The sequence below is a fragment of the Chaetura pelagica genome, unplaced genomic scaffold, assembly GCF_000747805.2.
Source record: "Chaetura pelagica isolate M959 unplaced genomic scaffold, ChaPel_1.0 scaffold516, whole genome shotgun sequence".
NCBI lineage: Eukaryota > Metazoa > Chordata > Aves > Apodiformes > Apodidae > Chaetura > Chaetura pelagica.
In genome coordinates this window covers 523,063-537,656 of record NW_009953654.1, presented here as the reverse complement: position 1 = coordinate 537,656, position 14,594 = coordinate 523,063, and the positions used below count along the sequence as shown (strand labels likewise).

The window sequence follows — 14,594 nt, the reverse complement described above, 5'->3', positions numbered from 1 at the left end:
TGCTTGTGCCTGCCCGGCCCGGCTGCAGCCTTGGGAAATGAACATGAGTCTGCCAGGCCGTGTCACCTGCTCCATGCTCAACTGCTTTGTAAGTGATGCTCTTTCCTCTCCCCTTCTTCCCCTCCCTGCGCGGGGCTGGGTGCCAGCTGCTCTCTCCAGCTCCCATGCTGAGCTGCCTGTCCCAGATCCGGCCTGTCCTTGCAGCCAGGCTGTGTGGGGATCCTCCTGCCCTGGATCCCCGGCCTGCAGTGCAGCCCCCACTGCAAAAGGGCATCCCCTGCCCCCCCTCCCCCACGCAGCCAAAGGATGCTGTGACCTCTGTCACTGCTGTGCTGCTGCCCTCCCTGGGCTCAAGGGCATGACAGCCCCCAGCACCGTGGGCTGGGTCAGGCAGAAGCCCTGGTGAGCATGCTGTGCCGTGCAGGCTCCGACTGGTCCTTGCCTGGAGCTGGAAAACTGCCATGTGAGAGCAGCTGAGCCCAGGGGAGCTCTGCAGTCCTGCCACAGCTGCCCTGTGCAAGGCAGGGCTGTGCAGGACCCCTCCTGTGCTGATGCTGTCAGGATGGGTTGTAGTGGGAGGGGTCCTGATCTCTGCATCTTTTGTACCTTTGGGGAAAGGAGTTGTTCTTGCTCAGAGATCTGATGCCCCTTCCTGCAGAAGGACCCCCAGAAGGACATGTGGCCAAACAGGCCCTGAGTGCTTCAGAAGATGGCTGGATCCTGAGTCCTCCACCCTGCTAGTGCCCCAGGACCGGGCTGGCAGGAAGAGATACTCAGCTTCCTGCCCATCCCATGCTGCAGGCAAGGAGGGACTCAAGGGCACCCAGGCGGTGGGGAGCTCAGGCTACCCTGTTCCAGTTCCTGCTTCTCACTGGGATTTCTTCCTGAGATGCAAAGTGGTGATGGGAGGGGAGGGTATCTCAGCTCCCACACCAGCACACAGTCACACACCTTTTCTTTGTGCTCTCCTGGACTGGCACCTCAGCTGCTGGCCAGAGAAGCCCCTGAGCCCCCTTTGGCCTCCAGTAAACGGTGGCTTCTGGAGCACAGGCTGTGTCCCTGGCAGCCTTCACACAGGGACCTGGTGAGTGGGCAAGGGGCAGTGCCTGTGCTTCCAGCTGAGGTTGATACAGAGTTTTCTGCTCACTATGAGCTGTATGTGCACAGGTACCTCTGCACCCCAGGAGGAGACAGGCTGCCTGGTGGGATCTGGCTGTCCCCACTCTGCTGTCCAGGGAGTGCTTCAGGTACCTGTATGTGCTGAGGCTTGGGTAGCTGTCAGCAACATCAATATAACTGAGCAAAAAGAGTCTAGGTTCCATTTCTTCACGTCAAAATTTGATGTTCTGGCTCAGATGACAACAAAAAAGATATTTAATTTTACAAGAGAATTTCCTAATAAATGCTGCAGCCTAGAGGAGCTGTAGTTAGAAAGCAAGAGGCATTCTGAAGAAAATATTCCCACACTGAATAGCCGTGGAATTAACACCATCCTGGTCTCCCAGAAGAGGTGCATCCTCAGGTGAATATCTGGACGCTGCTCATTCATGTAGCCAGTCAGTGGTTTGGTACACTGTTGGGCAAGCTGGTGAAAAGAGAACCAAGATCTAGTGAGTGACTGAGGATTCACAGGTTCCAGGCTGAGACATTCCCTCCACTTCTTCAGGGGTGGCGTGTCCAGGCTCCATGTATCCTCTCAGACCACTTCTCCATGGGCTAATTAGGGTTTGCATCTGAGCAGGTTTGACACATTCAGCTGCCCTGAGGACCAATGCCCTGCTTGGCTGCTGCCACAAATATGTTGTGAATTTCCTGTGCAGGGAAGCTGTTGTTACAGGGCTACATTTCACACTTGTGTACTCCCTTCAAAAAGCTTCAGGTTCTTCTAAGATTTCTTTGGGCTAAGAGTGAAAATGAAAACTCTCAAAAGAAAGTAGTCCTTAAGAACATAAGAAGGGAAAGGGTAGTCCAAAGCTGAACTTTGGATGGGAACTGTGTCATGGTGTTTCTGCTGTGGTGCCAGAGTGAAGGTACTGGGGTAACATTTGAGGTGACAAATTCCTGTTACATCAGTCCAAGATCCTGTGCATGCTCGAGGTGTTTCTGCTTTGCTTTCCAAGTACCACACAGTTGGAAGAGATGGGACTTGGAGACCTGCCTGGGGCTTTCACTGTGCTGTGGGTATCCTGCAACAGCCAGGGGAACTGCTGGGGTCCTACAATGCCAGAGGATGGTCCCGAGGCAGAACTGACATTTCCATGCACAGGTTCATGGGATCTCCAGGGTACTGGAGTGCTGGGAGTATCCAACAGCTTAGATTTTTGTTTTTTTTTTCATAACATTTGCTGGCTGGGGCCTATCTCAATGTGTGCTTTGTTTGCAACACAGGGTGAGGAAGGCCCACCCAGTTTGGAGTATATCCAGGCCAAGGACTTGTTCCCCCCGAAAGAGCTTGTGAAAGAGGAAGAGTCACTGCAGGTAAGGAAGTAAGAAAACTGAAACCATCCACTTCAGGCTGTGGGAGGCTTGACTTGGGTTTTCCAGGTTACGGGAGTGCGGGGATTATCCAACAGCTTAGATTTTTGTTTTTTTTTTCATAACATTTGCTGGCTGGGGCCTATCTCAATGTGTGCTTTGTTTGCAACACAGGGTGAGGAAGGCCCACCCAGTTTGGAGTATATCCAGGCCAAGGACTTGTTCCCCCCGAAAGAGCTTGTGAAAGAGGAAGAGTCACTGCAGGTAAGGAAGTAAGAAAACTGAAACCATCCACTTCAGGCTGTGGGAGGCTTGACTCTGGTGGTGTGAAACCTGAGAGCAGTTCTCCAGCCCAGGACATGTTCTGGAGGCTGCAGGCTGGCCAGGGCTAAGGTCACTTTGGGACCAGCATGTCCTTCCACATGCGTGAAGGCTGCTGAGGACAGTTCTGTGCCCTGGCCCTGCCTCCCTAGCCCTGCCACGATGCCTGTACAGAGTCACATCTGCTGCTTGGAAACGTGGCTGGAGCATGATGCAGTGCAGAGCAGTCCTGAGTATTCCCTATCCTCTGTCTGTGCTGACAGAGAAATAATGACACTGCCTTCATAGTTCTGTGCAACAGGTAGCTGGGACAGGTCACTTATCAATTACAATTGCAATGGCTGATCCAACCCCAATATACATTCCTCCTGGAATTTCCCTGCTGCAAAGCTATTGGGAAGAAAAATCTCCATGAGGTGCCTCTTACTGCAGAAGGCCCTTGAAAGAGACCCAGGCATGGCTGCTGCTGTGCAGCAAGGGCAGTGTTCTGAACGGGCAGAGCCAAAGCATCCTGGGGTGTATTGCTTAACACTGCCACCTTGTTCCAGTGTTTGTCATCCTCTTCCTGTGGCTGGAGCCTCATGCTGAGTGTATCCACTTCTGCAGTATTTGTGTTTGTTCTGTGATTGGCATCATCTTAGTAAATGGTGCTGATAAAAACAAGGGCTGAAATGTGGCAACAGGAGGCTGGACTTAAAAGAGCAAACATGGGCTGCACAGGGTCAAGGCTGCAGAGCTGCAGCCTTTGAGAAGTGAAGGTACTGTGATGACTGAGCTGAGACCACTTGGAGAAGAGCAGAATCTGCTTTAGTCTTCTGCATGGAGGACTGTAAAGTTCACCCTTGCCAAAGGGTAATCTGCATCCAGTGAATTGTTATTCTCTTAGTGTAAAGTGAAGCTGTATTCAGGCACATGTAGTTTTATCCCAGGGTTTCCCTCTGTCAGTTCTTGCAGTTTTACCATCCCTTTCTAATCTGTTTCCCTTCTGTTGCTGTGTGAAAGAGCCACGTAAGCAGAAAAAACACATGCCAACTAAAAACAGATCTGCAAGTGTGCATAAGTACCCTGCTGAAATAAAGAGTATATTACCTTCATGTCAAATAATCAACATTTTAAGATTTTTCAGACAGATGCCAATCTAAGGTTGTTATTTTTTCACAAGTAACTTCAGGAGAAGTTGTTAGTGCAATTGTCACTTGCACATGAGGTCTGATATCCAGGAAATTAAAATTTTGGGCAGAATATAACCAAGCCATAGAAACAGCTTGGAAATAAAGATAAGGTGGTCTGACTTGTACTAATTATAGTGTAATTTTTTCATCAGATATCCTGTCTGGCAGGTAAAGAGCTTTGGCTGAAATGATAAATCTTCATTACATTTTTGCATAATTGGTTACGAACATCATCTGGTGTAAGTGACATTCAGGAGTCTACTTAGCTAAGGAAGGAGGAGCCTGGTGAATTTTAGGCTGGTATGCTGCCTTTTTTTTTTTTTTTTTTAATGGAAAGAAAGTCAAACTTGGCCGTCTGCCAGGATCTTGTGTGTTAAAAATAGCTACAGTGTGTCTGGGCTGGTAGGAAGAACCAGAAACACTCTTGATTATCTGGATTTTTATTTTTTTTCATCATTCTAATACAGGTAACAATTAGTTTCCTCAGTCGTACAAATAACTGTACATAGAGATTCTCTTGCAACCTTCTCAGTAGAAGCTGGGCAAAGCTTTGATTCATTTGCTTGCCTGGCTTGGTACCACAGAGTCTCACCATGCTGCTCAGAGCCCCCTTCAGTTACATGACACAGCAGAATCAAGTATGTGACACTGTCCTGGGGCAGAGGACTCTGATCACACCAGCCTCTAGCTGAAGCTCTGCAGAACACTCCCCAGCTCATGTCCAGGGTGTGCCTGAGGTTGTCTCCTGTATCACGTTACTTGTGCCATGGCTGCATTTAACATCTGCAAAAGCAGGGACCATAAAGCCCTCTGTCCCCATGCAGCACCCTCGCTGCCAGATGCCCATGGTTGGGGTACATAGCATTTATGGTCACAATTCTCCTCCATGAATAATTATCCTTCAGGAGGCGTACAGTGGCTTCCTTGGAAGAACATGCATCTTGTGGGGCTTGAACACTGGATACCAGTGCTGGTTGGTGGTGTTGCCTGGTCCCAGTGCACAACAAGGACACTGTTGCGAGTGACTTCCCGCAGGAGATGCACTGTGGAGGCAGTAGGAAGGCAGGCTCTTTGCATTTGTGCTGCACAAACTACTCTGCATTGTCTTGAATCAGTGATGCTTTCCTTCCAGGTCCCATTCAGTGTGTTGCAAGGCGAGGGGGTGGAGTATCTTGGCCACGCAAGCGATGCTGTGATTGCCATCTCCAACTACCGGCTGCATATCAAGTTCAAGGATTCTGTGATCAATGTAAGTTTTGATCTGCCTCTTCTTGCAGCCTGAACCATCATCTCTCACAGTGCCTCATGGGGCAGGGGCCACTGGAAACAGATGGGTGACAGAGCCCTGGGACAGGCTACCCAGAGAGGTTGTGGAGTCTCCTCTGGAGACATTCCAAACCCACCTGGACATGTTCCTGTGTGATATGCTCCAGGTGACCCTGCTCTAGGTGACCCCACAGTGGGGTTGGACTGGATGATCTTTCGAGGTCCCTTCTGACCCCTAAGATTCTGGGATTCTGTGAAAGGCATAAACCATATCTGTGGTGTGGAAACTGTGCCTCTTGAAGGATGCTGAGCCTGATACTGTCTCTAGTTACTGCTTATCATGCAGTTGCTGTTCTGCTGTGTTTTGGTGTGTGGATGAGGTTTTCCTTTGGATACTAATTAGGGCTTTTTTTGCCATTCCCTTTAAATTCAAGCATTAAAGTTGACAGTTTTAAGGCTGTTAAGGTCTCTTGCAGGCTAGCTTTAATGAGACTTCTCCCACCTGGAGACTAGCAACTATGAGTCAGACAGTGGGAGCCTGAGGCTTTCTCTCACTGTCTTTACTTGCCATCTTTCATGGCAGGTTTTGTTTGGCTCAGTTAACTGGGCTTGCATGGATGCAGTGTAGCCAGTAACTGGCCCCAGGTGGGAGACGGCTTATGGACAGAATAGTAATTGCTGAAGGAGAGTCTCTGCTGGGTCATGAAGCTTCCTAAACCTTGGAGTAGGTTTGTAGTTTGAACTAGAAAGTTGTGATTGTTGATAGAGTTGTGACTGTGCCTGATGAGCCTCCAGGCAAAGCTGCTACATCTGCTATGTTATGTGGTGTGTTCATGCCCTACATCTGTCCCTCACAGGTGCCTTTGAGGATGATGGAAAGTGTGGAGTGTCGGGATATGTTCCAGCTTCACATCATCTGCAAGGACTCCAAAGTGATCAGGTATCCATTTTATTGCTATATTGTAGATGTCACTTCAGGATAGTTGCCATGATCAGCTCTGATGTCTCCCTCTGTGCTGCTGTTAGAATTAAGCTGTCCATGGCCAAGGTTACTAAGACTTGGTGCTCTGTTCTTTTCCTGGTTGAGTGGAGCAGAACTTCCTGGCTGTGCACCTCAGCTGGATGGATGCACCCCCACTGAGGATGGTTTGCATTTGGGTTTGTAGGTGCCATTTTTCCACCTTTAAGCAGTGCCAGGAATGGCTAAAGAGGCTGACTCGAGCCATTGCCCGACCTGCTAAGCCTGAGGACCTCTTTGCATTTGCCTACCACGCGTGGTGCTTGGGAGTCTGTGTTGATGAAGAGGATCAACATGCACATCTCTGCCGTCCAGGTAAGCTCCTGGCCTGTTTCCTGACTGTTCTTCTCTCCAGAAGTACTGCAGTGCACTTTGAACTGTTGTCCAGAAACTGGTGTCTGACTGTCTTAAGCTCTGCTATAGCCATAGCCCAAGTTCATCTTGCCAAAGGGCATCTTGTGCCTGGCCTAGAGATCCAGCTGATAGTCAGATGGGGCTGGATAGCAAGCACAGTAAATGGAATAATAGTAATAAGTACAATAAGGAACATTCTGAACCAGCAACACATAAGCAGATTTTCCCTTCTTGTAAATGGAGAAGATATTCCATATTTGAATACTCTCATCATTATGATAGAGAGCTCAAGCAGTCTGGACCCTGGATGGTAAACATCATCAGCTTTGAGACAGCATAATTAAGTCCATCTGCATCTCTTCTCTAATACTGCTGTGGCCTTTCCATGATCAGGTCTGTAGAGATGTCTGGCTCATCCTTACACAGGCACAAGTAGAACCTTTGAATGCATAAAGAAGAAACTGGTGCTGGGTTGGTGCCCTCGTGTGGATTGGAAGTTGCACTTCTCGGAACACAAAGTTCACTTGCAGTTGCTTTGTCTTTTAACAGCTTCAGCATGAATAAAAGGGGATTAAAATAAGTGACCAACCTGGCCTTAGACTTAAAATGTGCTGGTATTAGAGGAGGGAAGCAATAGGTTGAATGAAAAGTCCAAACACAAGTTAGGATGGAGGGATGGAGTTGAATAGTATAGCTGAAAGAGATACCAAAAAAGAAACTGATAGAGAAAAGGTGAACTACATGTTCTTATGCTGTCCCAAACACCAGCAGTGAGGAGATATTTGCTATTTCTCCTTTAGGGAAAGTATTATTCTCTAGTATAAATAAACTTCCCTGTAGAAATGGTTTCTTCAGAATATGAATGAAGTTAAGAGCTTTGAAGTATTTGTTGACAACATTTGACACTCAAGCAACAAAGACATCCAGGATTTGTTAGGCAAGGCTGAAACAGGAGAGCAAACTCTGACAGAGCAGCCTGGAAGAAGGAACTGCCTGGAGTGGGTGCTCAGTGCTCCTCTGCCAGGGAGTTTCTGACATCCACTTTGGAAGCTGACTGTCAGAAGGGCAAAGTGGATTAAATTAACCTCCCACTCCACACTGGTGTAGGAGGGTCATTTCCATGTCCCTCTGTGCCCTCAGATTTAAAGGTGATCTGACTTGACAAAATAAGCAGAGGAAACACCATGAGGATCAAATCTTTTTGGCTTCTGAAGCATCATCCCTGCTATCCAGCTGTCCTGTGGTTTCTTTCTAGCCTGTGATAGCTGCTGTGGAGCTGCCACTAACATGTTCAGTTTTCATCAGTTCTGAGTAGCTGTCAGTAAATTCCCTGTGCTCTGCTCTTCTAGGAGACCATGTGAAATACCGGTTTGAGATGGAGCTGCTGAGGATGGGCTTTGACTTGCAGAATGTCTGGCGCGTCTCTGACATCAACAACAATTACAAGTGAGTGGTCACCACCAGGTTCTCCCCACTCTGGCCTTACCTTCTTCCCTTTGCAGTCCCCAGGCAGAGCAGTGATATGAGTCAGATGCCAGGTAATCCTCCTTCCTGGCCTTGATAACCCTCAGGCAGATCAGCATATGACCTAGATCACTTCTTTCTACCTTCTGCATTGTGGAATTGAGGAATTGCAGCCCAAACAGCAGAGCCAGCAGCAATTGTAAATGCTGATGGAGGTAGTTCATAGTGTGGTGGCTGTAACTCATTCTTGAAAACATTTTGGGGTTTTGCAGGCACTGTCCATTTTAGGGTTGCCTTTCTGGTCAGTCACAGAATCATCCTGGTTGGAAGAGAAGATCATCAAGTCCAACCATAACCTAAATCCACCAACCATAACCTAATCTACCTGTTCAGTGCTTAAATCATGTCCCTCAGGACCACATCTCTATTTCGTTGAAACACTTCCAGGGCTGGTGACTCCACCACCTCCCTGGGCAGCCTGTTGCAGTGCCCTGACTTTTTACCAGCTTAGTAGCTCCTCTGAACATGCTCCAGCAACTCAACATCCTTCCTGTAGTGAGAGGCCCAGAACTGCACACAGTGCTGTGGGTGCAGCCTCACCAATGCCCAGCACAGGGGCACTACTCCTGGTGGTCGCACTATTCCTGATGCAGGCCAGGATGTTGATGATCTTCTTGGCCACCAGGGCACACTGCTGGCTCATGTTCAGCCAGCTGTCCACCAGCACTCCCAGGTCCCTCTCCACCATGCAGCTTTCCAGCCACAGTTGTTCTCTCTAAAATGCTCACATTGTTTGAAAAGAAAAATACAAATTTTTCATCAAGACAGACAGCTGTTCAGCTCTGCTGAGAAACTGGGGACAAGCCAGGATGAGTGAGGGCTGTCAGGATGCTCAGAGACAGGGGAATGAGTGAGTTTTGTTCAGTCTGGTTCAGAAGTGGTTAAAGGGTGATCCACTTGCAGCCTACAGCTGTTGGACAGTTACAAAACGGATGGACTGAAACTCTTCTGACAGTGGCAGATAGTTGAACAAGGGGCAATGGCCACAAGTTGCAGGTTGGGAGGTTCAAACTGGGTGTGGAAGGGGCGACTCCCCAGAGGGGTGGGAACTCTCCATCATTACACCATTTCAAGTCTCAGATGATTTAGCAGTGGAGGTCATCACCTGTGAGCAGGAAGTTGGAGTGGAGATCTCTAGGTCTTTCCCACCTGCACATCAGTGATATCAGCCTGTTTTCTGTTCCTGCAGAAGACCACAGTAGCTCCTGGAGAAGCACTTCAGCGCTCTTTGCAGCTGGTAGCATTAAGCCAACAGGATTTTATTAAGCTTTGACAGATGTAGTCATTTCTGCATTTCCTATAATCCTTCTGTAACAACTGGTTTCCTTCAGTCTTTGTCTCAGCCAGTAGAGTCATCTCCATCACCTGTATAACCAAGAGCTCCAGGTCTCCTGTTTTTGTGGAGACCATGAGAAGCTTGGGCAACCTGAGGGATCCCAGGTGACTTCTGCAGTTTGTCTGTTCTCCTCTTTCTTCCTTAGGAGTCCAGGCAGCAAGCACTGGTTTTGAGGTTTGATTTACAGTTCCTGCTTGGTCATCCTGACCACATCATTGATTTTGGACCATTCAGGTTATTTTGATGGTATTTACACTGTTTCTCCAAGAATATAAAAAATGAAATTGTTTTCTCAAACTGCTGAGTTTTGGAGTGTCCAACCTGGAGGTCCCTGCCCTAGGTAGAATCTCTGCACATCTTTGAGAGCAGTCAGGCTTTCTCTGCCTGTGACTATTTAAGAAAGTTCAACTTAGGTTGACCATCTGTGGTTCACTCAGCCGCAATACACAGCAATACAGTAATACAGTAATACACAGCAATTATCAGCTCCTCTAAGGACAGATATTTTGGTTCCAACCAAACCAGGAAAGAAGGAACTTGAAACAAACCTCAGCCTGCTGGATGCAGATCTGGCTTTACTCTATCTGCTGAGCTCCTACCTGGGGATCCTGGCAGGTTGCAGCTTCCTGCAGAAATCAGGAGATCTCAAGAGTGGTGTAATTTGGTTGTGCAACTCAGAAACCAGTTCTCTCTTGCTGCTTTGGGAAGCTTGTCTTTAAATCTTGCCTTGGCTTTTGATCATCACCACCTGCCTCTACTCACAGGAATCTGGTTACTTTTTAACTGTTTATAGTACTTTTATCTTTTCTTTCCCAGCGTTGGCAAAACAGTGTTGTTAGAGACAGGATAGTTCAAGGTGTAATGGCTTTGTTAATTGTCTTTCAAGTCTGTTCTGAGATGCCCTTATCTGGAAACTATTATGTTCCTGGCGACAGTCATAAAATTAGAACAATATCATTGCCACTCCTTTGGTCTTGATAGAAGTATTCTCTTTCAGCCTACAATGATAATAACATTGTTACACATTGTACACTCACTTTTGGTGATCTCTAGACCCAGAATTCTGGCATTCCCCCATATGGGGCACCCATGCTGCCCAAGATGGGAATTTTTTCATATCAACCCTAACGCTGGTGGGTTTGGTGCACATGTAGATCCTCCAAAAAGGTCAGAAACTCTCACCTTTCCTTCAGTGCTGATGCTTGTTTTCAACTTTGATCTTTTTGCAAGTGTGGGGTTTTTTTATCTTCATAAGGAAAAAACTGTCTGGAGTTTAGACAGCTGATGTTTCCTGCTTGATTCTGTGAGTGCTCTGAATTGCCTTCTTTTGTTACAGTTCTCTACCAATTTTAATATTAATTTTTGCTTTCATGGGAAGGGTGTTAATTAGTGTTCCTGCTTGTATTTGCCATGTGTAGACAGTAAGTCTACCAAGGCCCATTAGGGATAAACCCCATGATTTTGCATCCTGTGAGGGAAAATCTCTCCACTGGATTGGCTGCTACCATGGTGGTGAGAAGATGCTTTGTTGGCCCTTGCCTGTAGGTGCAGCTTGTGCCACTGTGTGTGTTTGTGTTGGTATAGCCCACTTTTTTTCTGGGATCAAACATCTTTCAGAAATGTTTCATACTGTGTTCTGGTTCAACGTGGTCCCAGGGGTGTTTCAAGCCAGCCCCCTGTGACCCATGTCTCTTCACTGTTCGCCCCTTTTCCATAAGTGCCACCTGAGTGTATTGAACAGCCCAGGGACAAGTGTGGCTCCCCTTCGGCCTCCCCTTGTGAAAACCGACAGTGGAAGTTCTACCCTGGTTATCTTTTCAAGAGTTACTGTTTCCTAAGAGGAGCTTCCTTCAAGCCTTTAGTGAGCAACATGTAAAAAACCACACACACCAAAATTTAAAAAAAAACCCCTTCTGAAAATCCAAATCCAGGCAGCCCCATGGGCTGTACCTGCTCGTTCAGTGATCATAGAATCATAGGGGTTGGAAGGGACCTCTGAAGATCATCAAGTCCAACCCCCAGGAACACCCAGGGCAGATCACCCAGAAGCATATCCAGACAGGCCTTTAAAGTCTCCAGAGAAGGAGACTCCACAGCCTCTCAGAGCAGCCTGTCCCAGGGCTCCATCACTCTCACAGAAAAGAAGTTTCTCCTCATGTTGAGGTGGAATTTCTGTGTTGTCACTTGGTGCTGTTCCCCCTCGTTCCATCACAGGCACCACTGAACAGAGACTGGCCCATTCTTGGCACTCACCCTGCAGATATTTATAGACATTAATCAGGTCCCCTCTCGGTCTTCACTTCTCAAGACTAAACACCCCCAGGTCTCTCAGCCTTTCCTCCTCAGGCAGGTGTTCCAGTCCCCTCATCATCCTTGTAGCCTCCATTGGACTCTCTATAGCAGATCCCTGTCCCTCTTGAACCAGGGACCCAGAACTGGACACAACACTCCAGATGAGGTCTCATTAGGGCAGAGGGGGAGGAGAACCTCCTGTTACCTGCTTGCCAGAGTGTTCTTAATGATCCCAAGATACTATTGGCTCTCTTGGCCACAAGGGCACATTGCTGTCCCATGGTTAAGTTGTTGTCCATGATGACCCCAAGGTCCTTCTCCATGAGACTGCTTTCTAGCAGGCTAATCCCTAATCTATACTGGTGCATGGTGTTTTTTCTCCTCAGGTGCAGGACTCTACACTTATTGAACCTTGCTGCCCACAAACCTTACACAGTTTACACATCTTGCTTGCACAGGTGGTATGCAAGCTCCCTCCACAGAAGCTGTGTTGAGCCTTCCCAAAGTGTACTCTCTCTACCCTTTCACCAGCTGGAACAGCCAGTTGCTTTGTACAGAAGTCAGACTGAAGTGGTTTCCCATGTTTTCACCCCAGAGACCTTTCTGCACAACTGATACTGTGTTTGCCACCTTTCATTCATCTGGCACCCAAGCCAATGTAAGCAATAGCTTACACACCTTGGTTAATCATTCATGTGGTGCGCATCCGGGTTGCTGCAGAAATACTGAGTGTTACCTAGTCCTGGTGACTAGATACTGCTCATTCCCAGCAGATTGTTCTACATCTTTCCCTGTAGAAGTTTTTGTGTTAAGCTCTTCTTGTCCCTTGTAAAGCAAGATCAGTTCTGGGAGCTTCACTGTGCACTCTTCTGGTGAGGACTAACACAAAGAGTTTTGATTTTCTGCAATGATCTTGCTGGTCTGTCAGACCTTCAGATTTGGTAGCAGGCTGATACCTCCAAGGTGATGGAAAAGGTCTTTGGAGTTTTAATATTTTAACAGGTCATTTCTCAAAACCTGCACAACATGTCTTCTTTTTACTGACAAAGTTTGTTTGTTTGCTTGTTAGATTTTAATTTAGGTGCACAGTTAGTGCAAAGGTTTGCGTCCTTTGGAAATACTGACGGGTGTCCTTTTAATTCCAAAAATCCTTCTTTTGCACACTGCTTAACTCTGTTGGCTCTTTCTGATTTTTTTGATGCTTTAATATAAATAGCACATTTAAATAACCAACATATCATCTGCAAGATTCCCCTGCTCCCCTGTTCTGGAGCTTATTGTTACTGTCATGGGAGCCTTGTGCCCTTTAAAAATACTGTTGAATTCTACAGTGTTATATAATATAGTAAGAAAATGATTTTTTCAGTTATTCTATTTTGGAACAGCTTAGAACCAGAGAAAGAGTTCTGTACTTTTGTATTACTTGGCTGGTAGCACCAAGAAGCAGCTGATGGTGTCTAATTGTCACCTTTGTCCCATATGTTATCCTGGTGCTTATGCATGTTTTGTGGGAGCAGTGCAAGTTTCTCATGGCAATTTCTGCCCTTGCAGCCTTTCTGCATCTCTTCCAGCCTCTTGGATGTTGTTACTGTTGCTCTGGTGGTTGGTACAGTATCTCCAAAGCTCTGCTGTTTCTCTTTAGGCTTGGGGTTTGAATCCATCCACATTCTGCATTGCTTGTTGATGCTGATAACTCTTATCACTAGCTCTACCTGTTTCAGTCTTCCTTCAAAGTTTGTACTCTGAAATGTAGGGTAACACTAGTAATGTTCCTTGTATCAAGTTTCTACGATGCTGTTAAGTAAACATACACAGTTATCCTGGCTTTTCAGCTCCTCTACTTTTATTTTTTTGAGTTCTAGCCTAGAAGCACAGGTTTGTTGGTCTTGACCTCATAGCCTGTTTTTATGTGCCCTGCTTAAATTTGGCTTAACTTCTTGAGGCTGTCCTGTTTCCTATTTGAATTTTATTGAATTCTGTCTCACTGTTTTACTAAGGCTACAGAGGTTTAGAGACTTAACTCTTAGATATGCTCCTGAACCTGTCCTAATTTTTAGTTGGATATCTCCTGTAATGTTTCATCTGAAGTGCCTGGGAACTGATTCTGTTCTCATTTCAATGAAGCCTCAGCTATTCCACAAGTTCTTCCAGATTTTAATAGGTGCCAACCCTCTTCCACATACCTTTATGCTTAGTCACACTTCAATACTTCTCTAATTTCATGACCAGCTTTGCACATGGAATCTTAGGCATTTCAGAGATGCCCAAGACTGGACATCATACCACAGTCATCCTGGTCTTCAGCTTCTCACCTGACAGGTTTAAATTTGCTTCCTGGATTCTCCTTCTGCACCCTCATGTTCTCATCCCAACTTGGCCTTATGTCTGGGGCTTTCTGAGAAGCTGTCTGGACACCACGTGAAGTGCCATCTTCTGACATGGCAGGCAGGCCCACGCTAGCATCACAAACCAGATAGTGCTAAGCACTGTCGTGCCTGTCACCAGCCTCTGGAGCTTGCTGGCTGGATACCCCCATCAGTTTGCCTCCTATCTGCCCTGAAACATTCCTTCTAAATGTTGTGTGTTATGGCCTACAGCTGGACGAGTTCTTTGATGCTCCTTGCGTGCAGGGCTTTGTCTGCCTGAGCTGCTAGAGCTCAGTTGATGCAGCATCCAGGCTTTGTCCCTGCAGCCTGTGACCTGCCCTGCTTGCAGCCCTACACTGTGAGTGGCAGGACAGTACCTGCAGTCTCCAGGAAGTCTTTTACCTGAGCTTCATTTTACTCATATTGCTGTCTCCCCTTCTCCCCAGCACACTGTTTGGCTTTCCCACTCT

General features: G+C 47.2%; 1 protein-coding gene across 1 annotated transcript in view; it reads left to right on the top strand.

Moving 5' to 3' along the window:
• Window positions 1–43: 43 nt before the first annotated feature.
• MTMR4 (myotubularin related protein 4) overlaps window positions 44–14,594 on the top strand; it is a 30,607-nt gene continuing 16,056 nt past the window's right edge. The window contains exons 1-6 of the mRNA XM_010000201.1: window positions 44–88; window positions 2,389–2,478; window positions 5,101–5,217; window positions 6,092–6,174; window positions 6,401–6,567; window positions 7,956–8,052. Coding sequence (XP_009998503.1) covers window positions 44–88; window positions 2,389–2,478; window positions 5,101–5,217; window positions 6,092–6,174; window positions 6,401–6,567; window positions 7,956–8,052 — 599 coding nt within the window. The remainder of the gene's footprint in view (window positions 89–2,388; window positions 2,479–5,100; window positions 5,218–6,091; window positions 6,175–6,400; window positions 6,568–7,955; window positions 8,053–14,594) is intronic.